This window comes from Aureobasidium subglaciale, assembly GCF_000721755.1.
Source record: "Aureobasidium subglaciale EXF-2481 unplaced genomic scaffold scaffold_2, whole genome shotgun sequence".
Taxonomy (NCBI): Eukaryota; Fungi; Ascomycota; class Dothideomycetes; order Dothideales; family Saccotheciaceae; genus Aureobasidium; species Aureobasidium subglaciale.
This window is the reverse complement of record NW_013566993.1, coordinates 1397558-1423936: the sequence shown is the minus strand read 5'-3', so window position 1 is coordinate 1423936 and position 26379 is coordinate 1397558. Positions and strand designations below refer to the sequence as shown.

At 50.7% G+C, this 26379-nt stretch overlaps 9 protein-coding genes across 9 annotated transcripts; 5 read left to right on the top strand and 4 right to left on the bottom strand.

The window, feature by feature from the left end:
• Nucleotides 1–8: 8 nt before the first annotated feature.
• Nucleotides 9–1000, top strand: AUEXF2481DRAFT_62302 (uncharacterized protein; the record flags this gene model as incomplete). The annotated part of the gene is made up of 2 exons (XM_013492128.1): nucleotides 9–338; nucleotides 398–1000. 2 exons carry the CDS (start codon nucleotides 9–11, stop codon nucleotides 998–1000), a joined length of 933 nt encoding a protein of 310 aa, XP_013347582.1.
• Nucleotides 1001–1682: 682 nt separating this feature from the next.
• On the bottom strand, nucleotides 1683–3207 carry AUEXF2481DRAFT_36576 (uncharacterized protein). Its single transcript, XM_013492067.1, has 2 exons — nucleotides 2888–3207; nucleotides 1683–2830 (listed from the first exon to the last, which is right to left on the bottom strand). The coding sequence occupies exons 1-2, from the start codon at nucleotides 3181–3183 to the stop codon at nucleotides 2008–2010; spliced, it is 1119 nt and encodes a 372-aa protein (XP_013347521.1). The 5' UTR covers nucleotides 3184–3207; the 3' UTR covers nucleotides 1683–2007.
• A 1109-nt stretch (nucleotides 3208–4316) lies between these two features.
• AUEXF2481DRAFT_409421 (uncharacterized protein) lies at nucleotides 4317–7991 on the top strand. Its single transcript, XM_013492314.1, has one exon. It carries the CDS (start codon nucleotides 4430–4432, stop codon nucleotides 7556–7558), a length of 3129 nt encoding a protein of 1042 aa, XP_013347768.1. The 5' UTR covers nucleotides 4317–4429; the 3' UTR covers nucleotides 7559–7991.
• On the top strand, nucleotides 7694–8537 carry AUEXF2481DRAFT_409511 (uncharacterized protein). Its single transcript, XM_013492313.1, has 2 exons — nucleotides 7694–8082; nucleotides 8136–8537. The coding sequence occupies exons 1-2, from the start codon at nucleotides 7828–7830 to the stop codon at nucleotides 8361–8363; spliced, it is 483 nt and encodes a 160-aa protein (XP_013347767.1). The 5' UTR covers nucleotides 7694–7827; the 3' UTR covers nucleotides 8364–8537.
• A 3314-nt stretch (nucleotides 8538–11851) lies between these two features.
• On the top strand, nucleotides 11852–12876 carry AUEXF2481DRAFT_26472 (uncharacterized protein; the record flags this gene model as incomplete). Its single annotated transcript, XM_013491935.1, has 2 exons — nucleotides 11852–12211; nucleotides 12265–12876. The coding sequence occupies 2 exons, from the start codon at nucleotides 11852–11854 to the stop codon at nucleotides 12874–12876; spliced, it is 972 nt and encodes a 323-aa protein (XP_013347389.1).
• A 543-nt stretch (nucleotides 12877–13419) lies between these two features.
• Nucleotides 13420–16236, top strand: AUEXF2481DRAFT_409365 (uncharacterized protein). The gene is made up of 2 exons (XM_013492312.1): nucleotides 13420–15366; nucleotides 15418–16236. The coding sequence occupies exons 1-2, from the start codon at nucleotides 13855–13857 to the stop codon at nucleotides 16018–16020; spliced, it is 2115 nt and encodes a 704-aa protein (XP_013347766.1). The 5' UTR covers nucleotides 13420–13854; the 3' UTR covers nucleotides 16021–16236.
• AUEXF2481DRAFT_36567 (uncharacterized protein) lies at nucleotides 16169–18818 on the bottom strand. Its single transcript, XM_013492066.1, has one exon. It carries the CDS (start codon nucleotides 18802–18804, stop codon nucleotides 16453–16455), a length of 2352 nt encoding a protein of 783 aa, XP_013347520.1. The 5' UTR covers nucleotides 18805–18818; the 3' UTR covers nucleotides 16169–16452.
• A 571-nt stretch (nucleotides 18819–19389) lies between these two features.
• Nucleotides 19390–21189, bottom strand: AUEXF2481DRAFT_36566 (uncharacterized protein). The gene has a single exon (XM_013492065.1). It carries the CDS (start codon nucleotides 21127–21129, stop codon nucleotides 19747–19749), a length of 1383 nt encoding a protein of 460 aa, XP_013347519.1. The 5' UTR covers nucleotides 21130–21189; the 3' UTR covers nucleotides 19390–19746.
• Nucleotides 21190–21512: 323 nt separating this feature from the next.
• On the bottom strand, nucleotides 21513–25989 carry AUEXF2481DRAFT_26468 (uncharacterized protein; the record flags this gene model as incomplete). Its single annotated transcript, XM_013491934.1, has 6 exons — nucleotides 21513–21536; nucleotides 21599–25287; nucleotides 25341–25532; nucleotides 25585–25708; nucleotides 25766–25917; nucleotides 25974–25989. The coding sequence occupies 6 exons, from the start codon at nucleotides 25987–25989 to the stop codon at nucleotides 21513–21515; spliced, it is 4197 nt and encodes a 1398-aa protein (XP_013347388.1).
• Between the last annotated feature and the right edge of the window lie 390 nt (nucleotides 25990–26379).

The following is a 26379-nucleotide window of genomic DNA, read 5'->3' as shown; positions in this document are numbered from 1 at the left end:
ACTATGTCATGGATCGCAAGACTGGCGCAAAGACCTTTGAACCCATGAGTATCTATGTACGCGTGGGAATGCATGCTCTGTACTATGGGTCGGAGCAAGAAAAGGCTCTTCACTGGAAGCGCACTGTCAAGCTGTTGGAAGAGCAGAGCAGGAAGATGGGAAAGCAGTATGATGATCCTGCCAGTGTTGATCATATTGTTCCTTTCATCGAGAGCTTCGACTTGCAGGAGAGCATGTCGGAGATGGTGGAGCCGAATCCCTCCAAGTACAAGACCTTCAACGAATTCTTCTCTAGAGAGATCCGCGAGGATGCCAGACCGATCGATGAACCTGGCAATGTGAGCGACATCTTCTTCACCAATCCTCTCCAACCATCACACTGACCTTTTTCCAACAGGATCTCGTCGTATCATCACCCGCAGACTGCCGCCTCACAGCCTTCCCCACCGTCGACCTAGCAACAAAATACTGGATCAAAGGCTTCGGCTTCACAATCTCCGCCCTCCTCGACTCCTCCTCTCTCGCCTCCCACTTCAACAACGGCGCCATCGTAATCGCCCGTCTCGCTCCCCAAGACTACCACCGCTGGCACTCCCCCGTCTCCGGCACCATCGAGTCCATCACTGAAATCCCCGGCGCATACTACACCGTCAACCCCCAAGCCATCAACGAAGCAGGCACTCTAGACGTCTTTTGCGAAAACAGACGTAGTGTGATGATTGTGCGTCGCACAGGCACAGATGCAAAAGTGGCCATCATAGCCGTAGGCGCCATGCTAGTCGGCAGCATCAAATACAATCCCGGCATCGCAATCGGCAAAACCATCAGGCGTGGTGAATGTCTAGGAGCTTTCCAATACGGCGGCAGTACAGTCATAAACCTTTACCAAGAGGGTGATGTAGTGCTAGACGAGGATCTGGTCAATAACTCTACAAAAGAGGTTTGCGAGACTCTGGTCAGGGTCGGTTGGAGGGTTGGTGGAAACCCTTGCGTTAACTAGAAGGTTGGCGAGGTTGTGCACATGCGACGGCATTCTAGTAAGCCTGCGAAGAGGGATAAAGGGATTGGTGCTTTGCCTGGTGGACATCATGTACGACGCTTTGTTGACAAGTCAGAGTCTGCTCCTACGCCTGCTTCTGCTTCTGACAAGTCGGTCAAGCAGAGTCTAAGGAAACGAGTTTTCAAGAGGGGAAATCGGTGTGTTATCTTATGAGTAATTCTCTATTGATTGAGGTCGCTCTGAAAAGAGATTCCTGGGTAATTGTTATACATTGAAGCCTCTCTCTTTTCTCCACAAAATGCATCGTGAAAAAGATTAAGACCAAGCATTACAAAGTCACAGAGGCATAGAAAATTGTCATTCACCCATAACCCCCCCATAGCACTCCACCCTGGAGAAGTTTGGCTATCCTCGCAATGTAAAAGAATGCAGAGGGAGGTGCTCAGTAATTCTGCCCGTCATCTCATGAAAGTGTCGCAGAGTTCGTTGCCGAAACAGTAAGGGTAACGATTTCCGTTCTGATGGTTATAATTTCCCTAATCATAGTTGTTGCTTCCAAAGGCTTGGGACAAAGTCTTCCACGGCGGCCAAGGTGGGAGTCCCGATATCATCATGTAGGCGAACCAGAGGATCATGCAGCCGAGGCAGGTGAACAGATAGCACTCTACCCAAAAGACGTTCTTGGGTCTTTCGAGATTTAGTTGGCGCTGTCTTTGTGAAGTTTGTTGTGAGTCTTGCACTGATGGCAGAGACAGGTATTCGTCTTTCGTGATGGCAGCGCTGTCATTTCCTGAGGTACGCATGTTTGTGATCGGTGTGTGTGTGTGATGTAAATCTGTAGAAGGCAGGGAGCGATTGGGGAAGTATAAATTACAATCTGCTGCGAAGAACTGCTCAATTGGATCTGCGGTCATGCGGCATTTAGAATTTTATGCTATTCGAGGGGCAATCCTCCGGTCGGTCGGGAGCGAGCATAAGTACCTTGCAATTGGAGTGGTCTCAGATTTTCATTTCTCAGGATCACGCAGCCAGATTTCCGCATCGCCTCGATACAAAAGTACTGAGCGGCCGTTACCTGTGCCTAATATCTTGACGCCAGTCGGTGTGGTGGTATCCTCAGAACTTGTTCGATGAGCTGGATCATCCCGCCAGATCTCAATTCCAGTCCAAATTGCCTGCTTGTGTGCCATTGCTGCCACTCGACTTGCTTGCTCAAGGTCTGCAACTTCGAAAAGCACGACTTTGGCTTCAACTTGCTTCGCAATGTCCAGGAGGCGAGGGTAGAAGACATCTCCAATCTCATTGTCCGCGTGCGTCTTTGCGTCCAAGCTATTTGGCACCAGCGCTAGCTTTGGCTCATATCTCTTGACAGATCGAGTTGTGGTGTGCTTGAAAGCTTGTGGAGAGATGTAGGGCGGATTCGAAATCAAGATATCCCATTGACTACCGGGATTGTGATGACCCGAAGCGCCTTCATGACGATGCAATGCAGTCGTCAGCGGTGGTATATCTCCCTTATGATCGTCTGCGGCAAGGACATCTCCCTGAAGAAAATGCAGACACGTCCGAGGAGGTATGAAGTGTAGTTCTCCATCTTGACATAGTCGTTGCAAGTTGCGATTGGCCAAATCCAACGCAAGTGGGGATACGTCGACTCCGAGTACTTGCAGCCCAGTCTTTCTGCTATACTTTTGCATGAATTCGTAGCTTGCCAGTAATGGTATACATCCAGTTCCTGTGCATAGGTCCAGTATTTTCAGATGATCAGGCAGTGCTCCGCTGTTGTGAAGTCGTTTCACGAGATGTGTCACAGAAGCGGCCGTTTCTTGCCTACCTTTTGCGTAAATGAACCGGTGATGCAAAAATAAAACACTTACGACTACCTACCTTGGTATCAGAACACCTGGCTCACAGGCAATCTCCAGGTCGCCAAAATATTCAGTGCCTATTATGTATTGTAGAGGCTTTCCGCGGGCCCTTTTGAGACAAAGTCGTCGAAGATTCTGTTGCGAGGCCCAGGATTGAATGCTCTGGAATTTTTTCTGCTGCTCAGTGACAAACTCTTTCAACCATCGCAACTCGTTCTCTGCTGATGCGAGATCACGTGTACCCCGCAGCACAAGCGGCAGCAATGGATCCTGTCTACGAGCTCTATGCAAGAGACGGGGATGAAGTCGTGGCATGGAGCAGTGAAGAGCCGATTCTTGCTCGGTCTTGCATCAGATGTATTGAAAAGATGACGATGTTTGGTCGGAAGTGTACGGATCCGATTGTCTGTGCTTTGTTGTCCGAGATTCCGCGATGGTTAAGCATTCACACAAGCAATGCCGAGTTCGCGGTCAACGAACACAGTGTTCGTACATCTAAGCCACATCTCCAACGTGTGCTGCAAGATGACTGGAATGACAGCTGTCGATTGACACGGCGGTTCTTCGTCGAAGTCATTACGCGGGATGATGCTAGTGTCAGACGGAGAAGTTTCGGATCTTACGAGATTTTGCCGTCTTCCGACGCGTCGAAGCTGCAGTCTTCGAGAAGCTCGCTCCATGACATGTCCGCCATAACATCACACAATCTGTCGCAAAGTTGCACCTTTCGTTACGAATCTGATCAAGCCCTACTTCGATACACGCGATTCCTACGTAGTTGGGTGGCCTGATTTATTAATACTGCTGCACGGCAAGGCCCGGCCCGAGCGAGGTCATCAATCGTATCACAGACGAAACGCACCAGAACAAAGAAGCACCACGACGAATGCTTCTTTACTTTCGCAAACCAGCCACGGCATCACAGAGCGTCTCGTCCTGATAGGATCATAAAACTCGTACTGGAATGGGTCGACTGGACTTTACGAGTTTGTCTTGTCTGCCCTTTGTGCCTGACAGGCATCGTGCGTAAGGTGATGATCATAGATGACTGATACTGTGGCGATCCTCGGTAACTCTGAAGCAGCAAAGATTGTTGTTGATAAGTACTCCACACATCGGCACGCCTGTCCCGACGTCACCGCTAAATATGCTCGCATCAGACGCGAGCCAGTTGTGATGCCGTACACTACAGGTCTGAATCAAAGCTTTTGTGTTGAGATGATAGACACCGACCTCCGTTGATGTCAAGTCCCTCAGATTGTGGTTTGCCGCACCGTCCGACGGCCGAAAGATGCCCACCCTGTATTCTCTCATCCAGCATGCAGATGCACGCATGTCAACAACCACTTCATGTAGATGTTAGGGCTCGGTATCTCGGAGCCTTGATGCCGCAATCGGCAAAGGTTTGATACATAAACAATTGTATTTCTCCTGACAGCAACATCCACATCTCAATCAGACTTTTGCTTTGCATCAAGAATACACATCGCAACAGCTCTGCTATTATTAACGCTAAATCACACTTCGATCTCGGGTCAACCAACATTCTTCCACGCTCATCATGACTTCAACTTACGACAATCTTCCTCTTCGTGTTGTCCCACACCTTGTCGACGAAATCGCAGAGACTGCTCCTGACACTAAATGGGTCGAGGTACCACGAAATGACAACAACCTTCAAGAAGGTTACAAGACTCTGACCTTCGGGCAACTATCACAAGCCGTCAGCAAAATGGCTCGCTGGATCGAGGACACTGTTGGCACAAGCACTTCAAGGGAGACCATCACGTATATGGATCGTCAGAACGACATCAGATACATCTTTGCGATTATCGCTAGCATGAAGACTGGTTACAAAGTTCTCCTGGCCTCAACACGCAACAGCGAGGAGGGTCAGCGTGCAATCCTCCAGCGTACACAAAGCAAGAAGTTCCTGCATGGACAAGGCATGAGAGAAGAGATTCTAGCCCTTCAGGATGAGAAGACGCCTATCGAAGCCTATGAAGTCCCACCTGTGGACTACTTCTTCAACAATGAAAAGGTGGAGCATTACGAAGGCATCGTGAGCACTGATCCTAACGAAATCGTCGCCATCATCCATACTTCTGGTTCGACCGGTATCCCTAAGCCGGTCTACCTCCGCAATGGTTATCTCGCCTGTCTCGATCGCATTCGTCAACTTCCTGTTGAGGGCGGTCGTCAATCGAGAGCACAAAAGTTTGTCGGCACCGACAGAGCTTTCTGCAGTCTGCCATGGTTTCATGCTATGGGCTTCTTCATGGCACTGAGATCGATCTACGCGCAAGGTCCTCTGATTCTACCTCCTGCAGGGCGCTCGCCTAACGCTGATCTTACTCTTGAGATCTTGCAAGTGGCCAAGCCAGAGACAGGCTTCTTCCCTCCCGCGATTCTTGAGGATATTGTGGACGCACCTGGTGGTATGGAAACTCTTTCCGAGCTTTCGTTCATATTCTTTGCTGGAGCACCACTTGCTCAGGAGGTTGGTGATCGTATTGCCGAGACCACTCAGATCCAGACCATCATCGGTTCTACCGAGGGCACTTTCTGGGATAGCTACATTACCGAAGACCGTGCCGACTGGGGTTGGTTCGAGTGGTGTGAGCACACCGGTGCTGTCATGGAGCCGTCTGGAGATCTCTTCGAGATGGTTATCAAGCGTGTGCCTGGAAATTCTGTCCAAGGCGCTTTCTGGAGTTTTCCCGAGCTCGATGTGTACCGTACCAAGGACTTATACGAGGAACACCCGACCAAAAAGGGGCTGTGGAAGTACAAGGGCCGTAACGATGATGTGATCGTCTTGAGCAATGGTGAGAAGTTCAATCCTGTCATGTTTGAGAAAGATGTAGAAGGCCACCCTGCTGTCAAAGGTGCACTTGTTGTCGGCCAAGGTCGCTTCCAAGCTGGTCTGATTCTGGAGACCAACACCAAGACCGACCCTGAGGCATTCCTTGAACAGATCTGGCCCACCGTTGAGAAAGCCAACGAGAAAATGGCTGCTCATGGTAGAGTTTGGAAGTCTAAGATTGCCATTGCCAATCCTCAGAAGCCATTTCAAAGAGCTCCAAAGGGCAGCATCATGCGTCGTAAGACTAATGAGCTCTATCAAGCTGAAATCGAGGCGCTGTACTCCAACGAAGGCTCTGCCGAGCATCTGGGACAACTTGACGTCAACTCTGACGACGCTGCCATTCTTGACTTCGTCAAGCAAGCTATTCGTCTTGCTTTGCCCAAAGTCTCAGAGAGTCTTGAGAACGAAAGCAATGACATTGACTTGTTCTCTTTTGGCATCGATTCACTACAAGTTCTCGCATTGGCAAACACCATCGGCTCCTCCTTGCCCAAAAAAGAATGCTCGCGTGACGCAACCTTCAAGCCTCGTATGGTCTACAGCAACCCAACCATTAACGCTCTGACCAATGCTATCAACAATCTTCTTCGTGGAGGAAGTGCCAACGGAGCTCCGACCAAGTCTCGTGAGCAAAACATGGATGAAGTCATCAAGAAGTATACACAGAACTTGCCTCCACCTGTGGGGTACGATCCACGTCAACAGAAGCATGCTGTGGTTCTTACTGGTAGTACTGGCTCTCTCGGCAACTACCTGCTCGAGGAGCTGATTACAAATCCTGCAATTGCCAAAGTGTACTGTCTCAACCGTTCTGATGCCCAGAGTCGCCAGAAGCGCAGCTTTGAGGAGCGTGGTGCCACTCCAGACTTCTCAAAGGTCGTCTTCCTCCAAGCCTCCTTTGGCAAGGAGCAATTTGGTCTCTCCAACGAGGTCTACCAACAGCTCCAGCGCGACGTCGACATTTTCATCCACAACGCTTGGGCTGTGGACTTCAACATGGGCCTCGAGTCCTTTGAAGAGACCCATTTGATGGGCACCCGTCGCGTGATTGACTTTAGCGCTTCAGCTCAATACCATCCTCACATAATATTCATCTCCTCGATCGCTAGTACTGGTAATTGGTTGGGAAGTGGACACTCCGGTTTCGTTCCCGAAGTATTCATGCAAGACAACAGTCTTCCCTTCCCCCAAGGCTATGGCGAAAGCAAACACGTCGGAGGCGCCATGCTCGCCCTCGCAGCCGAGAAGTCTAACATTCCTTGCACAATCGTACGTGTAGGTCAACTCGCCGGCCCTACAGCCGAGAAGGGACTTTGGAACCGTCAAGAATGGCTACCTTCTATCGTTGCCTCTTCCAAGGCGATCGGTAGAATCCCTCGTACGTTGGGCAATGAAGACATTGTGGATTGGGTGCCTACAGATGCTGCGGCCAAGATTCTTATCGATCTTACACGTACACGTTTGCGTACTCAAGCTGTTAAGAAACTCGACACTTTCCACCTTGTCAACCCTTCCATTACACAATGGCAGGATCTCGTCCCAGGCGTTGTGGACTTTTACGCTTCTCAGGGTACTGAGATTGAGATTGTAGAGTTCAGGGATTGGCTTGATGGGTTGAGCAAGTTGGAGATGACGGAGGAAGTTGTGGGTAAAGTGCCGGGATTGAAGTTGATGGACTTTTACGAGGGACTGGCTGTCGAGGAGGGAAGTCTGCCTAGGATGTCTACTGAACATACAGCGGAGGCTAGCGTTACGTTGAGAGACTTGGGACCGGTGGATCGCGATTTGATGGTCAATTGGTGCAAGCAGTGGCATTTTTAGACAGATCGGAAAGGGTTATAGAGTTCTCATAGATTAGCGAGCGTGTAGCTGTATTGCAACATCTTCCAGCGACACCTTCCCAATTTGTGGTCCTCAGTCGAAACATGGTCATGACAGAAGCTTGTCGAATCGAAGCATTGCATTCGTTGTAGATATCTCAGACTACCATACAGAAAATCCAGGGATCATCAAATCTTATTGTCATCATCTCTCTATCGTTGAGGAATACCAGCACCGGTATTGTGTCCATGGCTTGAAGAGGTGGTATCATGATGTTCTTGGCCAGCAGCCTCCTTGTCAGCCAAGCCCTGCAGGTGGTCGGTCATCTGGTTGCTAGTAGCAATGAGGAGGTTGAAGAGAGCCTCCTGGATGGAGTGGATACCGGGGCCTCCGGCGAGGAGGGTGCGGTGGGAGGAGCCGTCGACGATGACGGCTTCGTAGGTCTGTTTGCCCTCGAGTTTCTTTGCACGGAGGACGATGCGGAAGGTGTCGGGAAAGAGGACGGCGGCGTTGGCTGTGAAGTAATACGGTCAGTTGTTCGCTTGGGTGGTGTCTGTTGCCCGTGAGATGTACATACAGAGGATCTGGTCACGGTAGAAGGTTTCGTCGGCCATTGTTGCGGTTGTGTGTGGTGGGTTGGCTGTTGGTCTCGTGTCAACACTTGCCGAGGTCGGGATGCTGCAGTGGAACTCACCTTTGGTGTCTGGTTGGTGTTAAAAGACAGGTAGATCAGAGGAGAAAGAGGAGAGATGGTGGGGGATTTTCTGGGGGACAATCTATCGTCGTTGATCCTCACATGACGTGACAACTCCTCTCAGCCTCCTCCTCCTTCCTTCTTCTTCTTGTTCCCGTCGACTCGCATGGCGTGGTGGTTGGCCGTTACTTCCGGCGCCAAACACGCATACGTCATCGAAGGATGCGATAAGCTCGATAAGCAATCCCTCGGGTTGGAGAGCTCAGGACGCGTACTCGGTTACTCCTACAATGATGTGTTTGAGGGATGATCATGGTTAAGTCGTGGATTGAGGTCATGTTCGATCAATACTCCAACGCCTATCTCGAAGCGGAATCGAAAAACCAGAAAAAGACAAACCAGGCAACATAAACATCTCCTCCCGCAAAGCGTCCCCCGTCGCGCCCTCAGCCTCTTGTGCTGATGCAGAAGATTTCTCCTTTCCATGTGCCTGGTCCTGAAATTGTCATTTTTGAGCCCTTGCCATCTTCTGAGCTTCGTCTCTCAAGCCAGTCAACGCCGATAAGACATTGTGAGCCGGAGGCCCGGAAAGATGCCCTTGAAAGTCTGCTCCACTTCTCTTCTCCTTCCAATGCACTTTTGTAACGACTGAAGGATCACCTGGCTTCGCTCTGATATCCTCGGCATGGATGGAGAAGCTTCTGCCCTGGGGGATCGCGGCCGGCATGTCCTCTGTTACTACTCATCAATTTGTGTCGCTTCAAGTGACTTGCTCCGACTCACTTAGAATCTTCTTCTGCATCAGCTTACACGACTTCTTCTCATTGCGAAGAAAGGCAGAGACTATTATGCCAGGCGAGTGAGGGTTATTGGACAGCATGTTGTATGAGGGTTGTTGAGTGCTAGCTAGAGAGCGAGCTGGGGGAGGGAATCGTATGATATCTAGCACAGCATGGTAAGCACCACGTATTTCCTGCTTGAGTTGGAGAGCATACGATGCTGCATCATGGTCTCATGACTTGGCTGTGCAACACTCGATAGGTCGCCCTTTGTTACCATATGTCGGGAAGCTGCATCACACCTCCGCTTCCCAGCAGGCATTCACATCGTCGCACCTCTTCGAAACAAAGAACATTGAGGGATAGGCCAAAACCCATTAAATCAAGTCGCAACAGAAGTTCTGTCTTAACATGTTCCTTTCTACTAAAGCGTTTTACGAAGTGTCACAGCCATGAGATGACATCTGGAACCCAATCGGCACCACAGCGTCCTTCAGCACCAAGCCTTTCATGACCAGTCCGAGACCTCCTTCAGCAAGCCCTGAGGAGATTTGCGCGACTTCTCGCCGCCGAGTCGAACACAAGTTGCGCCCCACTGCGATCTGGCAAGCTGATCCATTTCCCAAGGATTCTTCTCATCATCTTCCTGAACGCACAATCTCTCCCACTGCAGATTGGCAAGCTTTGCCCTTGTAGCGGGATCCTCGCACACCATGATCATGAGGCGAAGATTGGATAGAGCATCAACAGGAGTAGAGCAGAACTTTGTGTGAAGCAGAGGCTCAAGATCGCCGAGAACAGTCAGAGTTGCGGTGTAAAGGTTGAGCTTCTTGAAAGGGGATTGGACGTGGACTTGATAGTCGTTGCCATACTCGGGAAGGTAGCGACGTGCGGTCGCTGGGTAACACACAACAGTCAGGAGTTGGTCGTGGCCGAAGAGGTGAGTCAGGACTTACGGTGGAGGCTGCGACTGACTAACCAGCCGAGATCGCTTTCGGCCATGTCACCCTTCTTGACAAAGGCCTTGCGCGTAACAATGGCGAAGGCGTGACCAAGACGTCTTTTAATGACGGTTCTGTTTGGGCCGGTCATGTTTGCTGTTGATGAGTTGACTAAGCCGACTTGACAATCCTTGTTGTTGCTGGCCGGTTGGAGAAAGACGCGCAGAGGAATTCGCGTTTATGGTTGGCGAAAGTTGATGGCGACGCTGATCGATTCTCTGCTTTGCAGATTCGATCACTCTCACTTCGAACGGATGCGACAAGACAGCCGATTGGGAAGTTTGAGGTGTTCAATCGCCCAACTTTCACTTCCGTACCTTGGTGACGATCGCCATCCTGAGTATACGGGTGGCACACATGCTCGAAAGACACATTTCACATTCCTGGAAGGTATATTTCAGTCTTCGGATAGGACACAGAGCCTGGACTTTGTTTCGCTCTTTGTTTCTGCTTAGCACATAACGCTGATCATCCTCCGAGAACCACAACATTCTCGACCGTTGTCCAGCCCATTATCTGCTTCTTCCACAATCTCATATCTTTTCTCCATTCAAGTCGGCATTGCAGGCTCAAGAATGAGATCTCTGTAGCTTGTACTCCTGGTGATGTTGCACCCAATAGTACAGTTTCTCCAACGCTTCTTCTTCGGTATTCTCACAGCCACCCTTGATGACACATCTGCCTCCAGCCATGAGTCTGGCTTGGAACTGTCGATGTCCACGCATGCGGCAGGAGTGACAGATGGTACGGATGATGTTACATTCCATTCTCGGCCAGATGATCGAGCAATGGTCTGATGGAGAAGGTTAGAATAAATTTTGGGTGAGTAAGGTCAAAGAGGAAGTCCTTACTGAGGATGTTGTCGCGGCTTATATCGCAGTCGAGCTCATCGCTCACAGTGGCTCGATTATATGGCATGATTGCTGGATGTGTAGTTTGCTCGTGTTTCCGGTAACAGATGAAAGAGGTTTTGATTAATTGCTGCTTGTTGACTAATTCGAGCACAGAAGGTCAACAATCTATAGCAATTGCTACTGCGCTGTTGTTCCACAAGTGTATTGCCAGGGTGACTGATGTGTCGTTACTGCTTGGTTTTGTCGCCTCCATGACTATGTCTCTCGTACCTTGGTTTGCAAGATCCCATTGTCAAAGACGGGACCCTAGTACGCAAAGGCCTGATTCAGCAGCACCACCCAAACAGAGCCCAGAAATTTCATACGATACTGAACACAGTCCTGTGCCTCGCATTTGGACAATATCACTCTTTGAAAATGGTCGTTGCAGAACTGATTGTGTGCTACCGGGAACCATCAAGATGTAAATAGGGCGACCCTGCTCTTCACATCCTTCTTGAGGTGGATCAGAGATTGTGTATGGCGCTATAGCAATCTGACAATGGCTTCTGTGCACACTTAATCCCGCTTTGGAACATCTGTGTTTGTGTCGCACATGTGGTTGACAGATGGATTGCTCGAAGCAGTTCACAATGGTCCAGAATGCTTGGCCATGACGTAAGCTCTGACATGCACCTCCTCTTTCCGCATGAGCTCGAACAGCTAGTCCACTCTTCTTTGAACTTACATCAAACACGATCATCGCCAGACACCTCAATAAGCTCCATTCTCAAGCTTGTGTTCAGTCGTGATATTCGTGTCAGAAAGCATCAATCTCCGTCGCCGGACTTACTCGTTGACACAAACTCCGGAGCTCGAACTATATACTTGTTCTGCCCACAGTCTCAATTTCTTGACTCGTATACGTGCGCAATTGTCTGTCTGCCTTGTTCCACACCATAGCACTTCTTTCAAATACCACAATCATGGCTGCCGCAATCTCTTCCTTCTTCAGACAGTCAACCTGGATCCCTACACCTGAACTGACCGAGAAGAATCTGCCGAACCAAGCCGGACGCGTCTTCATCGTCACTGGTGGCTACGCAGGTATCGGCTACGAGCTCAGCAAGATCTTGTACCAGCATGATGGCACTGTTTACGTTGCTGGACGCTCGGAGGAGAAGGGAAACAAGGCAATCGCCTCGCTTCGTGAAGCTGTGCCTAACTCTAAGGGCAAGCTCGAATTCATGAAAGTTGACTTGGCCGACTTGACTACCATCAAGCCTGGAGTTGAAAAATTCCTGGCCCAAGAATCGCGTCTTGACGTCCTCACGAACAATGCTGGTGTATGTAGCAGAACCTGGAATTCGTGGATCAAACTTGCTGACGAAGAGCATAGGTCATGACACCACCCAAGGGCTCCAAGACAGCTCAAGAGTATGAGCTTCAGATGGGAACGAACGTTCTTGGCTCATTCCTGCTCACTAAGCTTCTGCTTCCGATCATTGAGAAGACGGCTGCCTCGTCGCCCGCTGGATCAGTACGTGTGACCTGGGCTGGCTCTCTTGCCGTCGACCTCATGTCTCCCACTGGTGGCGTGGCATGGACGGATGGTGAGCCCACTGTTCATGGCACCCAGGAAGCCAACTATGGCCAATCAAAGGCTGGCAATGCGCTCCTTGCCAGCGCCTTGCGTCGCCGTGTCGAGAAGTCCGGTGTGGTCTCGAATGCATGGAATCCCGGCAACTTGAAGTCAGAGCTACAAAGACACATGCCGAGCGTGCAGGCTATGTTTGTCAACATGATCGTCTATCCCGTCGTGAATGGTGCTTACACCGAGCTCTTCGCTGGTTGGGGTGAGGAAGCTGGACAAGCCGAGAATGCTGGCAAGTTCATCATTCCATGGGGCCGATTTGGACCCGTACGCTCAGATGTTGCAGAAGCTATGCAGAACGGGGGTGACGAGAAGCTTTGGGAGTGGTGTGAGAAGGCTTCTGCAAAGTATTCTTGATCTCGATGTTGAGTGGACGTGGGTTTCATGCCTGTCGAGAGGCACAATCGTTCTTGGGGCCGGTGTTCAGGTGGGTGGAGAGTAGTCTCCTTAATTTGTTTCCTCGAGCGATACCGAAATGATAACAAGCATTTTGCTTTACAGCAGCTCTCTCCACATGGCCTAATGAGGATAATAGACGTCAACACGGATGTTCAGAAGTCTGTCGCATCAAACTTATAATGCTGTCATGATGGGATGTATCGCAGGTTGGTCGCTCTTGACTATCGAAGTCTGGTCGTCTCCACAAGCGGGAGCAAGACAAAGAGTCAGTGTCAAGGCATCGAATTTCTGATTCCTCCCGAGCAAGCTTGTCCTGATCCAAACGGTACTGACGCAACACAATACCACTTTTCTAGGCTCAACGCTGCTTGCGAAGAAAACGAATTTCAACCCGCGGGAGCCTCTAGTCCACGTCGTAGCAAATTGATCACTGTGACTCTAGCAAACTGAATCCCCTGGGAGTTTTTCTTCGTGAAACACGATCACTTCTCTTTCTCCTGTCCCGACCCATCAAACAAAATCCCGGGTTGATGTCAAGTGCATCACTTCGTGACTGATTCTGGACTTCACCACTGAGCAACGAGTTTGACCATCACGCAGAATTCACTACCCACTCCCTGTCAAGGTCTGCGAAAGAATCCACTTTTGTATGTTGAGCAACCGCGCCATCATCGAGCTCAACGACCTACTCTCAATCCAGAGAAAGTGTTCCGTATCCTCTACTCCTCCGACGCGCGAGCGCTCCTTTCTTCCTCCTCTCCTACTCTCCGCGAGGAGTTTTAGCTGTGATACGCCGATTTCCTGGACCAACGTTGAATCCAATAGTCTGCTCTCACTCAAGGGATTACATCACCTTTCCAACCGCAATTCACCGCACAAAGTACTCTTCCGATTGAACCAAAGCTTTTCTGCACGGTCATTCAATTGCTTCCGAGCATGACCCGCCCAACACACTCGACTCCACACTCCTTATACACCACTTCTCGCGGAGCTCCGCAGTCCGACAAAGAGTCTGGAGACGCCATGCAGGGCAATTCTACCCATGCCGAGCCCGGGGCCGATTTGAAAAGCGACCCGAACGACAGCTGGTGGAATAGCTCAACTCCCGACACTCGAGCTGCTGATCTTGCTGTTGAGAACGTCGCCTCTCCAGCAACCAGAGATGGATCAAGCCACGTAAATGAAACCACTCAAAATACAGACATCTCTAGATCGGTATTTGGTGTGATTGCTAGCTCAGACGAGAGTACCAAAAATACCATCGAACAACGAGTTTTTCCGGGAAATCATCGAGAGGGGCGCGAACAGGAGAGCGGATCTTCCTATTCTCCATCTCAAGGGCAGAGCGACTCATCTGAGAACGCACCAAAGACCAAGCTTCTCAACAATGGACCTGAATCCAAGCAAGAGGAAGATGACAACAACTTTGCACGCCCTTCAACCACTCCCTACAAAGACGTCAAGGACGCGATAGATTACGAGGATGCGAGCACCCCTCCCCTTGAGGAAAAGTCTGCTTTTTTGGACAAAAGATTCCAGGCTCTACGGCAAAGACAGAATGAGACACAGCACAGCGAAAAGGTGGCTCCAGCTTCTGACGAACTCGGTGCCAGACAAACGTCGAGCTCAAAGCTTACACAAAGATCTGAGCCGAGAAACGCACATTCAACTTCTGTATCCCCACTTGTCCAGGATCGTCCTACGCGCTTTTCGAAGGAAGTAACACAGCTTCTAGTTGCCTCACAGTACAGCCGGAGTCCTGAAACTGCGAGCACCCCAGTCCCAACGTCGATGATGTCTCTGACCGACACTTGGCCACGTCACGCCCAAGCGTCTCCCACAGACGAAGGATATCATGAGATATCCAGACGCCACGCTGCCAGCTCTGAAGCTCAATTTGTATGCGATAAATGCGGAGAAATACAGCCCGCTGGACAGGGTCGACTTGCGAGCGTCGACCATCCTACCTGCCTGACATGCCATTCTGCAACAGTCCAGAAGCAGAATCTCACGAAATCGAGAAAGGCGTCGTCCACATCAACCAAGCGCAAAGAGCCGCAATTTATCAAACACAAGAGTATCCTGAAAAGCATGCGCAATTCGCCCAGTATCCCAACGCCTGTGTCGAAGAATGGGACAACTCAGCCTGTTGTGAGGTTCGCAGGAGAGGAGATGCAAGAGATAATTAACCCACGTGCCATCAAGTCCATCGAAGTTGTTGAAGCTCTACCAGTCGCATCCGAAGACCTGCCTGGAGATGGATCAAGTGACTTCATCAAACTTGGGGTCAAGACGATGCCTGGTCAGTCTCCAATATGGATTGGAGTATCTCGTGATGCGCCATTAGGCGAGCTGTTCGTCGCTGCTCTCCAAAGCGATGACGCCTTGAGAGGTTATGTCTTTATGCTTCCAGGTCAATTTGTGCGCTGGGATGATACAGCTGAAGAGGTATGTTTAGATGTCTATATGGAGCAGAAGCGTCGCTGACTCTATTCCTAGCTTGACTTGAAAGACGGTACAAGCTTTGAGATGCATGAGCTTCCGGAAACTTGGCTGCCAGGTGCTGGATCCGTAGCTGACGCTACTACTGTGTCTATCATACTCGAAGCTAATCACTCGCCGGCAAAAAGAGAAATGCTCGATAACAACAAGCGACTTGTTCCCAACCACACACCAACTGTCAGACCAGCGACAAGTACAAGAAAAGTATCTCACACTAGCCAAGATTCTCCCACCGTGGTCGTCCCCAAAGCCACACGAGCAACCCTCACCGCAAAGGTCGCCGTTGAGGAAAGAAAACCTCGCAACAAAACTCCGACCAAGCCCCAGAAAGCAGCATCTGAAGATATCGTTACGCACAACAATGCAAAAGAGCCAGAAGCAAGTGTCGAACATACTCCTGCACCTCAGCGGTCCAGTGCATCCATCGAGCAAAGATCAGAAGACACAATAGCAGCATCAGCATCAGCATCAGCATCAATCAAGCAGCTTTCCACCCTCGGACAATCTGTCATGGAGAGTATGAAGCGTGGGATCAAGAGAGTGCTTACCGAGGAACATGCTCAAGAAGCAGGAGAGAAGAAGCGACGGAGACGAGGATAGATAGACACTCATAGTATCAAAGCTCGGCCATGAAAGTGACAAAATTCCTGGTTGAGAGTAGAGATCTTTTTTCTTATTGATGCGAGGAACAGTGGGGGACATGAGAGACTTTCTAGGAAGAGGAAATGGTAAATAGTGGGAGGAGTTTTCAGATGCGAAAGATTTGAATATGAATAGATTTGATGACTTTTTCATCGGTCTGCTCTGCTTAGTTTCAAAACAGCTCTATATATAAAACGAAATGCTGCTCGATGATTCGTAATCACTCTCATTCCAGTCTCTTGCCACATGTGTTTCCATCCACACAATAAAGCATATTTAATCAGACACACAAAAGACACTTTTTCCCCGAGGACGAAAAAAGGCAGAGCTAGGTTCCTATCTTGGGGTCCTGTCCTTCACCATGTCTCGAAAAGAAAGAAATTGTCTCTCCTAAGTTGCCGCAAAGAGCCCGAACAAAAGATACGAGCGCTTGTAATAATCCCCAGAGCTTCTTCTCAATCGCTCAATCGCATTATCCTCCAATTTGACTCTCTTCAAAACGTCTTTGATCGTGCCATCAAAAGTGGCTGCAGTGTCGTGACTTGTAGACGTCATGAACATCTTGTCGAGATACAACAAGTCGAACAGCGCTTGTATCAACTTGTTCTCCAGAGTATTGCTCGCAGATGGATTGTCAGGGCTCTCGGTACCATTTCCTGCTGCTTCCCCTTTTTCAGATGTGCTAGATTCTCCGGATTGTTTAGCATGCTGCTGTTCTTGTCCTGAGCCATTGATCGAGCTCTTATCCAGGAGAGCCTTGTTGAGAGACACGACAACACTCTCACGCAATCTACTCTTGAGGATATTCACGGCAGAAGGCGACCAGAGATCGCTCCCAACATCCTTCATTATCCTGCACGTGTCATGCAAATATCTGAAACATGCCGGTGACGGCTGAACAGGAAGTGGTGAGGAGCCCTCCCACAGAGTAGTAGGCGGAGATCGCACAAATAGCTTCGGAGGCTTCGATGCGACTTTCTGCTCTTCCAAAGACTTTGTCAAAATCTGTTCAGCGAGGATCTCGTGGAGGGTTCGGAATAGCGATGCTGGCGGTTTACTCGTAGGAGCTTGACTTTCGCCCATCGACGCTTGATGTCCAATTTCTCTGAGCAGTCGCAACAAGCGGACAGCGGATCCCTTGTCCTCGGCCGACGACTGCACTTTCTCGTAGACCATCTTCAGTGACTTTTCCTTTTGCGTCACGAGAAGCTTTTGTAGCTCGTCAGGATCTTCCCTGGCGAGTAGATCTTGTGGAGAGTCAATCTCAAAGTCGTCTTCGATGTCGAGGTCAAGGTCGTCATTCCATCTGTCCTCACACATTGACTTTATGGTACTAGACCAAGTCGCCAATCTGGATGACCAGAGGGTGAGTGATTGTGCGAGACTCTGCAACGACGCGTCTTTTCCTCGCGATGCGTTGTGAATCAGGTTTCTGAGATTGATTGAGCCCTTTCCTGGCTCAGTATCAAGATTTTCAGGACCCCACAGATCGGTGACAGATCCAGGCTTGACCACAGACTGGATGTTTCCGCCGTTCAAGTATTCTTCGACAATATGACCTATGCCGACAGTGGAGGAGACAATGAAGTCTTGTAGACGACGGTTGAAGCAAGCGCGCAGCTCTTCGAAGAAGCTGATTGGATCAAGGCCTGGAAGCTTTCTATCGCCAGAAAGAGACTTGGACACAAACTCTTTGCGCAACATGATGATGGCTGTAACATCGTGGGTCTTGTCGAGTAGCGCATTCAAGCCTTTTAGAAGAGTGGACCTTGTCTGAGCGACCCATTTCTTTAGTATTGCAGTGGCAGCAGATCCTTGCAACTGATCATGCCTGAGCCAAGGTGTGAACCTCAGTACATCATCAGCAATCCATCGCTCGTAGATGTCGAGGTTCAGCTCTGGCATATCTCGAATCGCCGAGTCTTGAAGGAGAGGCTCATCCTGCAACCTGCTAAGCAGAGCAGAGAGCTGTTTGGGGAAGACGGCCTGGACTTCTTTGATGGTCGTAATGAGTAAAACCAATGCGTCGTGAAGATCCGTTTGAGTAGGAGATTCAACAAGATCGCCGAGGGTCGAGCCTCGCACGTGTAGAAAGTGGTTCAGAACGTCTTTCGGAGTTGACGTAGTAGCAAGAGAGAAGGCTGCCAAAGTGTCGATCAAAGCTGACTTTTCGATGTTAGTAGAAGCCAAACGCTTATCAATATGGCTTAGTAATTTCCGACGAAGAGAAGTCAGTTTCGACTTTAAATTGTCCAGCAATCCCGGTGGGTCAGGAGATTTTGAAGCACTGGTAAACAGCAATCTGGCAATGACGAGAAGTTTTGCCGCACGCAGTGGAAGATTGCCGCGCTTGATGACTTGAAGAGCTTGGGTCATGCAGCGTTGGAGCAGAGCGATATTCGAAGCAAGAGCATTGCGGCCATAGTTGCGATCCTTCTGAGCCTTGGCAGTCCTCCTCTGATTTGCAGCAATCCTCTCGATAGCACGAGCATTGCATTTTTGACCAATGTCCCCCAAGCGAAACTCGACCGAGTGTATCTGATGATCCATTTCGACTATGCGTTCGGCGGTGCCTAGCAAGTCTCGATAGCTATTGCCGACCAGAGAGCGCAACTTGTCGCCGTTCTCGTTGATATTGGATCGAAGCTGTTGTTCGAGCCGGCGCACGACCGGTACTGGATATTGAAAAGCATCTTCCCATGATTTGAAGTCCCTCGGGTTGGGGGCTTGGTTCGTGGTCATCTCTAGACTTGTCGTACACAGTGCATGTTATGCCAAGCATGGAAGTGGTTGTTGTCCAGTAGTGACAGAAGGAAGCCCGAAGTTCATCCGTTGCTCGAACATCAAGGTCGGCAGCACAACTCCCTTTTGTCACTACCATGATACTGCTGCTACAGACCGTGTTCCGCTCCAACAACTAGTCAGCGTATATCATTCCCTGACCTAGCTTTAGCATCACACGCTGTGCATCTCGATACACGACTGGCCATTTATCTGGCACCACACACGCGAACGCCCACACCACGTCCGACCCCCCGCGCTTCTAGAACGACTCATACTGAACAAGTCATCTCCTTAGTATCAGATCTGTAGAGCCCTTCATTTGCACAAGGTACATCAAAAGTCAGACACACAGACTAAATAGCGTTACCCGACAGCACGCTCTACCCAAAGGCGCAAGTCAATCAGGCAAGCAACAGACTTACTTTACGCGACCTCTGAGGGAAGGGCCTCTAAACATTTTGTGCCCCGCATTTCCAAACTCAAGAATACTCGCTCGTTGATCATATCACTCTTTATCAGCGAGAAGACAGTCAATGCATAAGTCAGCTCGAGGGCTGCGTGTATTGTTTCGGAGAAAAAATATAAAAATGAGCTCTTCTTCTCGCCGTGCTTCCGATCTAAATCTCTATATGACCGATAAGAAGACCAGGTCCTAAAGCCTCTGAATTCACCGAAGACAAACAGACAAAAGAAAGTAAAAAGTGAAGAGAAGAAAAAATCGACAAAGGAAAAAATTTCAAAGAGAAACCACGATCATTCTCATGCTCTCTCTCGTTGTTGGTCCTCGAAGAACCAAAGCACAAGAAGATTTCAATCATAGACCCCTGAGAACTTGTGAGAATAGAGAAAGAGAGAGAGAGAGAGAGAGAACATCCTACATGCTCTGCCTTTTTTCTTCTCTTACCCCAAAGAAACAAACGCAGGATTATCACCCTGTCGTACCAAAATCTCTCCTTGACCTAGCTCTTCCCTAGCCCGGTCATTCATGGTGCCATTGTTGAGGAAGTCGTTGTTTCCAGCACCACCAATATTACCATTGTTTCCGCCAAAGGGATTGTTGTTGCCGCCAAAGGGAGAGTTATTATTGTTGCTAGCAGCAACAACAGCAGCTCTTTTCTTTTCCTCTTCCGCCCACATGGCCGCCGTACTCGCAAACTTGATAGATGCCAAGATCATGAGCACACAAGTCAACAGTGCCACTCCAGCACGTTTCGTAATAATCCACCTCACACCCTCGACATCTGATCTGCTGTCAGAATTCAACAAGACAGTAATTCTATAATTCAATTCTTGAATTTTACGCTCGATATCGCGTTGTTCATTCTGGACCCCCATTTTACGATCGTCAAACATTCCCTTGAGTTCGTCTTTCATGTTTCCCGAATCTTGGGTCATGCGTTGGGATAATATATCGACCTCATGTTCGAGACGTGTGCGTTCTGTACGTGCTCTTTCAGCTTCAGCGCGGCGTTTCGTCATGATTTCCGTGTGTAGCTCTGAACAAGCGGCGCGGAAGAGATAGGCTTCATTTTCCACATTGCTTTTGCTGACAAGCGCGTTTCTGGCGAGATCAATGTTTTCCGAGAGAGTTGTGCGGGTGGCTTTCATGATTGTTATTGCTTGGGCTTGGGACCATCCGCCGTCTTCGAGGCGTTTCACGAGGCCGTAAGTGTCGAAGTGGTGGACGTAGTCTGGGGCGTCGATGTGGGGGGGTCGGGGTCGATTTGCTGCTTCTTCTTCGATTTGTTTGCGGATCTTTTGGAGGTCTGTGAGGGGTTCCGTGTCTTTCTGTGGTGGTGATGATGAGGTGGAAGGGCGTGAGGAATCGCTGGATGGCATGTTGAGTACTGTGTCCAAGGGTTTGGAATGCGGTAGGCGTGGCGCAGGTGTGGGCGGCCCGGGCGGTTGCGACTCTGCAGCATCCAAGACAGGTGACTCCGGCAGCCTCGTCGCACGCAAAGGCTTTTCTCCCGGTGCAAGTCCGTTGGACTTATCATTCGGTGTCGCGGTGTCGATGTCCTTCTTGGTGGGCTGAGGCAAAGCTTTCGCGTCTGTAGGCGCTACATCTCCAGGTAGTGTTGCAGCGATGCCCTTGGCTCCAGCGAGATACGGCGGCGGTTCGTTAGCCTTGCCATAGCGTATGGGTTTCGCAGCCGTCTGACTCCTCCTCGACGCCGTACGAAACACTTGTCGTCCTGTCCTTGACACTTCGCGGGAAAAGGGTGCCTTGGTGACCGGGGCAAACAAGAACGGGTAAAGGAATGTGAGGCGCGGTGTCGACATGTTTGGAACTGAGTGTGGTGGTCGTGTTGCTGTGTACGATGCAGGACAAGCCAGCAACAAGGGCACAAGGACAACAGCCCAATGTTTTGGCGGGGCTGAGCCTCGACTGCCCGCCTTGCGCTGATTACCCTTCATAAACTTTCACAAAAAAGCACGCCTTCCGGAAAGACCCTGCGCTAGCCATGCTTGTTCACGAGTTTCATCTTATCCCGTTGAACCTGTCAAGGCCCCTTGTGACATATTTGCGACATCTGTCAAAGAACATTTCTCTCTTTATGATTAATTATCGCCACTTTCCATCTCTACTGTACACTGTTACGCTCCTTCTAATCCACTCCTCCTGCCATCCACCTTGCCAGATTCCAATCAAGCTTGTCAATTTTCTAGCTCGACAAACGATCGATAGCCTGTTTGGTTCTCAATTAGCCATTGTTCATCTCTCGCACATTTGTCACGCAGATAAACATACCCTATCAATATCATAATCACACTTTTCCAATGCATCGAGTGCCTTTTCTCTTTGGTATCCCATACCCGTGAGTCTCTTTAAAATAGGATCGTCGTGTTCAGTTCCAGTGCTGATGGCACGGCCCAGGGCGGGCATCGAAGTCTTTGTGCTTGAAGTTGGAGCCTTGGGCGTTGCTTCTCCATCGCCCAATCGGCTACCTCCGAAATCAGGCTGCACTTGAGGTGCTGGTGTGTCGAGGCCGGAGAAGATGGCATCCCAGTCATGGGGTTGCTGGGCTTGAGGTGCATGTGTCGAGCCAAAGGGTGTGCTAATGGTGGGAACTGTCTGCGACGGACTGCTGCTTGACCCAAAGTCCGAGAAACCATTGGGTGCTGTCTTTGTGATCGGTGTCTCTTGGGGTGAAGAGATAGTGTGAATAGTCGACTGTGCGGGTGAGTCAAAGTTTGCATCAAACTCGTCCGTGTTTTGATGATGAGGGAACCCAAAGTCGAAGCCTTCACCACTGGCTTCCTTGGCCTCTGCGAGATCGTCAAAGTTGTCAAAGTCATCGTCGAATGCATCCTTGGTGGTTTCTTGAACTGCAACAGGAGTGGCACCATGTTGTGTGACTTCTCCAACGTTGGCAAAGGAGGTGGCTCCCATGTCAGTAATGTTGCTCATAGGTCGAGAGTGAGCATCGTGGAAGTGGTCTGAACCAGCGGTACTAGTCATGGGAGTCTGAGGTTGCTGTTCAGGAACAGAATGAGGCACGGGAGACTGTGTTGGGTCCTCACGCGACGGCAGTAGACCAGCGAACTCGGGTGGGAAGCTGTTTGAACCGCTGCGATGCTGTCCCTCCTGAGCTGCTTCGTAAGAAGGCGGCGACGTCTGTGCTGTGATGGGTGGAAGCTCAGAGATAGATCTTGCTGATTGTGCACCAACAACACTGGGACGACGTGCATCAGATGCAGCGACCTCATGATGTTCGGCAGAGGGCACCTCCGTAGTAGTACCGTTGGCATGAGGCTGGGAAGAACCAAAGTCATCACCGAAGCCACGCTCGCTATCACTGTCATCATCGCTGCTAGAGTCTTCTCGCTCCAAAGTCTGGATAGGAGGGAACTCCGAGTTTCCATAGGCTGGAGGTGCAGCGCCGACTTCTCTAGAGACGGGTGCGGCTGCAAAAGCATCGTGAGCGGTAGAGCCAACTTCTCTTGAAACAGGCTCGGCTGCGAAAGGGTCATGACCAGCAGTTTCACCACCGTTGTGCTGTTGATCCTCTCCAAAACCGGCAAAGGCAGAATCGAAGTCTTGAGCAGGAGCTTGTGCAGAGTGGCCAGTGGGCTGTTCTTCTTCCATAGGAGTGGCAGGGAAAGCGCCGGGAATGTCTTCCTCCAATTGCTCAGGAAGATCTCTGGTCACACTATCATGGTTTCCGTCATGGTTCTGAGACTGAATGGCAGGGCCAGACATCTGAGCAGGGGGAGTGGCAACATCCTCTCCACTCCATGGGTTGGAGGCGAAGTTGTTGGTCGGTGCAGCATCCCAAGGAGATGCGACATTGCCAGAATCTTGTTCGCCCATTCTGCTGCCAGGAGGTGCTGCACGGTTGGATGAGGCAACCGACTGATCTCTAGTCAAAGGTTGACGCATGGGCAAAATGTTGGGCGTGAACTGTCTGGACTCTGGTGGTGGCGGAGGAGGTTCGTCATGAGTCGTGGCAGACAAAGTTGGGGAAGCGGGCGTCAGACGACCGTCGGAGGAGACAGAAGGTCCAGATGGCTCTGATCTGAAGGATGTCACGGGCGGTGTGTGAGGTCCGGCTTGTTGTTGAGAAGCCGAGGGACCGAATAACGCGTCAAATGCGCTGGGATTAGGAGTGCTTGACTGGAAACCTCCAGGTGACAGAGCACCTTCTTCTCTAGGAGCAGTTGCCTTTCTGAAGAAGGGGTTGGTGTTCGAAGGGGCAGGGCTGACGACAGTCGAAGGAGGTTGAGGTGAGGCAACAGATCGGGAGCGCTCTTCCTGAGTTGAACGCTCCTGCTGAGCTGCATGCTCTCTCATCTGCTGCTCGTGCTCTTCGGCAGTCTTCTTCAAGTCACCCATTTCGGTTTGGATCTTCTCGTGTTCGCCCTCATTGGTCGCGAGCTGCTTCTTGTTGATAGCGACCATACCCTTCTGTTGACGGGCATCAGATCTCATCTTGTCGAGCTGGGGCTTGAGCTGAGCAATCTCGGCGTTCATTTGCGAGATACGTTGCTTCAGAGTGGCGTTCTCCTGCTGATCAGCCGTGAGAGCCTGAGATATCTGTTGGTTTTGGGTTTGCAAATCCTGGTAAGTACCCTCCATCATAGCAAACTCTTGTTGCAGCTTCTTGGTCTCGTTGCGCGAGTTTGCAAGCTGTTCTTCTAGCGACTTGACAGATCGCACTTCCTGCTCATACTGAGCTCGGAACTGAGCCAACCGCTGCTCAAGCTCACGCTTCTGAGCGCTGGAGGCAGCCAGGTCACGCTCGTTGGTGGTTTTCTTGGTCTGAACATCCTGCATCTGGTTTCTCAGATTGCCAAGCTGATTGGACATGTTGGCGAGTTCAGTGGTATCCTCGGTGATGTTTTTGGATTCTTCATCATTCGCATCGCCCAAGAGATCGTCCATGGCTGAAGGAGGTTGGGGACTTCTAGCGAGATTGCTGGGAGCATTGCTAGGGGCATTGCTGCTTCCAGTATTATGCGTTGCCAGTGTTGCTCCGAATGCCGAGGTGGGAATGAATGGCTTAAACATGGATGAAGGGCCGCCAGTCTGCTGGGGTGTAAAGTTCCTTGGAGGAGAATTGGGAGGTGGAGAAGATGGCTTGCTAGCACTTGCGAAGGGATCAGCACCAAACACACTGCCAGTATTTTGTGTCGAGACAGGAGCAAGAGTAGGTGGCTGAGCAGGGATTGATGGCATAGGCTCGTCCAAACCAAAGAGGTCCTCAGTGGCAGATTTGGGTAGTTGCGATGAGTTGTTCGCATTGTCAAAAGCAGGCGCAGTGGTCTGGGGAGTGGGATGAGATTGATTGCGCATGCCTGGAGGGATCAGAGCTGGGGGGAGGAAGGCAGGCAGAGGAGCACCGCTGCGTTGCTGGCGTATCAAGTACATAGCCACAGCGAATTCATCGCGGTTGAGCTGGCCTTCGGAATTGATGTCTGCCAAGTCCCAGATAGAAGCGAGAGTCTCTTCAGGCAGTCCAGAGTCGCTGAAGAACTTGACAGCCTGCTCACCGCTAAGGTGACCGTTGTTTGCCGTGTCAATACTTGAGAAGAATTGGTCGTATTTGGCTTTTTCTGAGGGTGCGATCAACCAAGCAGGGCCAGTGGTTTGTGGTGCCATGGTGGGCGGTGCGCCGAAGGCAGCTCTTGCAAGAGGACTCTGAGCGCGAGCCTGAGGACCAGTAAATTGACGGGGGATGGCGGAGGGGCCAGCCGGAGGCACCGGGGAACGGCCTGCAGGGGCTGGGCGGCGAGCAGCAGCTTCGAAAAGTGCTGGAGGTAGGACGTTCGGGAAGCCAGCTAGTGCGCGACTCTTGTAACATGTTATCAAGTGCATGGCGATGCAGAACTCGGTCCTGTCGAGAGAGCCCTTTCCTTCGCGGTCGGCCAATTGCCAGATACGTCCGAGGGTCTCGTTGGGTAAACCAGCTCTTTCGAAAATGGCCTTTGCTTGTTCACCTAGAAAGAGTTAGCGAGGTCGGAGTCGTGGTGTATGATGGTATGCGACTCACCTGACAGGTAGCCACCACCGGCAGACTGATCATAGAGATTGGCATATTGAGTCAACTTCTCAGGGTTCAAGGGAGGAATTCTGATGCCGGTGCCTTGGGCTTGGATAGGAGCAGGAGGGGGGACGGCTGCGACGGGAGCGGGAGCCGCAGTGGGAGGAGGAGGCATGCCATCGAACTTGGGCAGAGGACCGGCTGGAGCGAGATTTAGTCGTGACAAGCGAGCATCGGAGATACAAAGACATACGTCGGAAAGCCAGCTCGGCATTAGGATCGCGACCAGCCTGGTAGTGGCCGATCAGACGAAGAGCTACGCTGAAGCCGGGCTTTGTGAGAAGGCCACGGTTCTCATGGTCGGCAATCTGCCAGATCTAGTAGAGCAGCGTCAGAGAGCGGTAGGTCGGATATGGATCAGAAAGTCGACGTACTTCACCCAGAACATTGGGAGCGACTTTTGTCTTCTCAAAGAAGCGCACAGCGATCTCGCCGGTAACGACACCCAAGCGATCGGTATCAGCTTGCTGGAACAGCTGGCCGTAGTAGCGCTTCTCGTCGGCCGAGAGGTTCAGGTTGTTTTGATCTGGCTACGGGTCAGTCGCAGTGTCCTCGCTGATCAGAGGTAGACGGCCGACTCACTAAAGTGGTCAGCCATTATGCCGTAGAAGGTGTCGGATCCTTCATGCGGTTGTGCTAGGGGCTATGACGTGGCTCTTGCTGCAATCGAAGGGCTGATCAGGTATATGCGATTCTAGTACGAATGCGACTGGCGACAGACAGCAAATCTATGGCGGGGGATCCGGGCACAAGAAGATGGTTGCTAGACAGACGACGAGTACGGATTACGGCGGAGTAGACAGCATGCCCATCTCCCACCCCCAGGCCCCAGCTGCATGGCGCAAAGCTCCGACCAATGCCATCATCCTAGCAGCACTACATTCTCATTTCGTCCACTCCGCGCCACACTCTATTCGAAGCCTTCTAGAAATACACAATCTGAACACACTATCGATTTTACGTGAGCCACAAAAGTAGCTACATGTTT

Excerpts from the sequence above, each read along its gene's own strand:
- AUEXF2481DRAFT_36576 (XM_013492067.1), bottom strand. The coding sequence starts at position 3,183 with ATGCCACGACTTCATCCCCGTCTCTTGCATAGAGCTCGTAGACAGGAT. Across the intron at positions 2,831-2,887 it reads CCAGGTGTTCTGATACCAAG|GCAAGAAACGGCCGCTTCTG; the intron begins GTAGGTAGTCGT and ends CGCAAAAGGTAG.
- AUEXF2481DRAFT_409421 (XM_013492314.1), top strand. The coding sequence starts at position 4,430 with ATGACTTCAACTTACGACAATCTTCCTCTTCGTGTTGTCCCACACCTT.
- AUEXF2481DRAFT_409511 (XM_013492313.1), top strand. The coding sequence starts at position 7,828 with ATGATGTTCTTGGCCAGCAGCCTCCTTGTCAGCCAAGCCCTGCAGGTG. Across the intron at positions 8,083-8,135 it reads GCGGCGTTGGCTGTGAAGTA|AGAGGATCTGGTCACGGTAG; the intron begins ATACGGTCAGTT and ends AGATGTACATAC.
- AUEXF2481DRAFT_409365 (XM_013492312.1), top strand. The coding sequence starts at position 13,855 with ATGACCCGCCCAACACACTCGACTCCACACTCCTTATACACCACTTCT. Across the intron at positions 15,367-15,417 it reads GGGATGATACAGCTGAAGAG|CTTGACTTGAAAGACGGTAC; the intron begins GTATGTTTAGAT and ends CTCTATTCCTAG.
- AUEXF2481DRAFT_36567 (XM_013492066.1), bottom strand. The coding sequence starts at position 18,804 with ATGACCACGAACCAAGCCCCCAACCCGAGGGACTTCAAATCATGGGAA.
- AUEXF2481DRAFT_36566 (XM_013492065.1), bottom strand. The coding sequence starts at position 21,129 with ATGTCGACACCGCGCCTCACATTCCTTTACCCGTTCTTGTTTGCCCCG.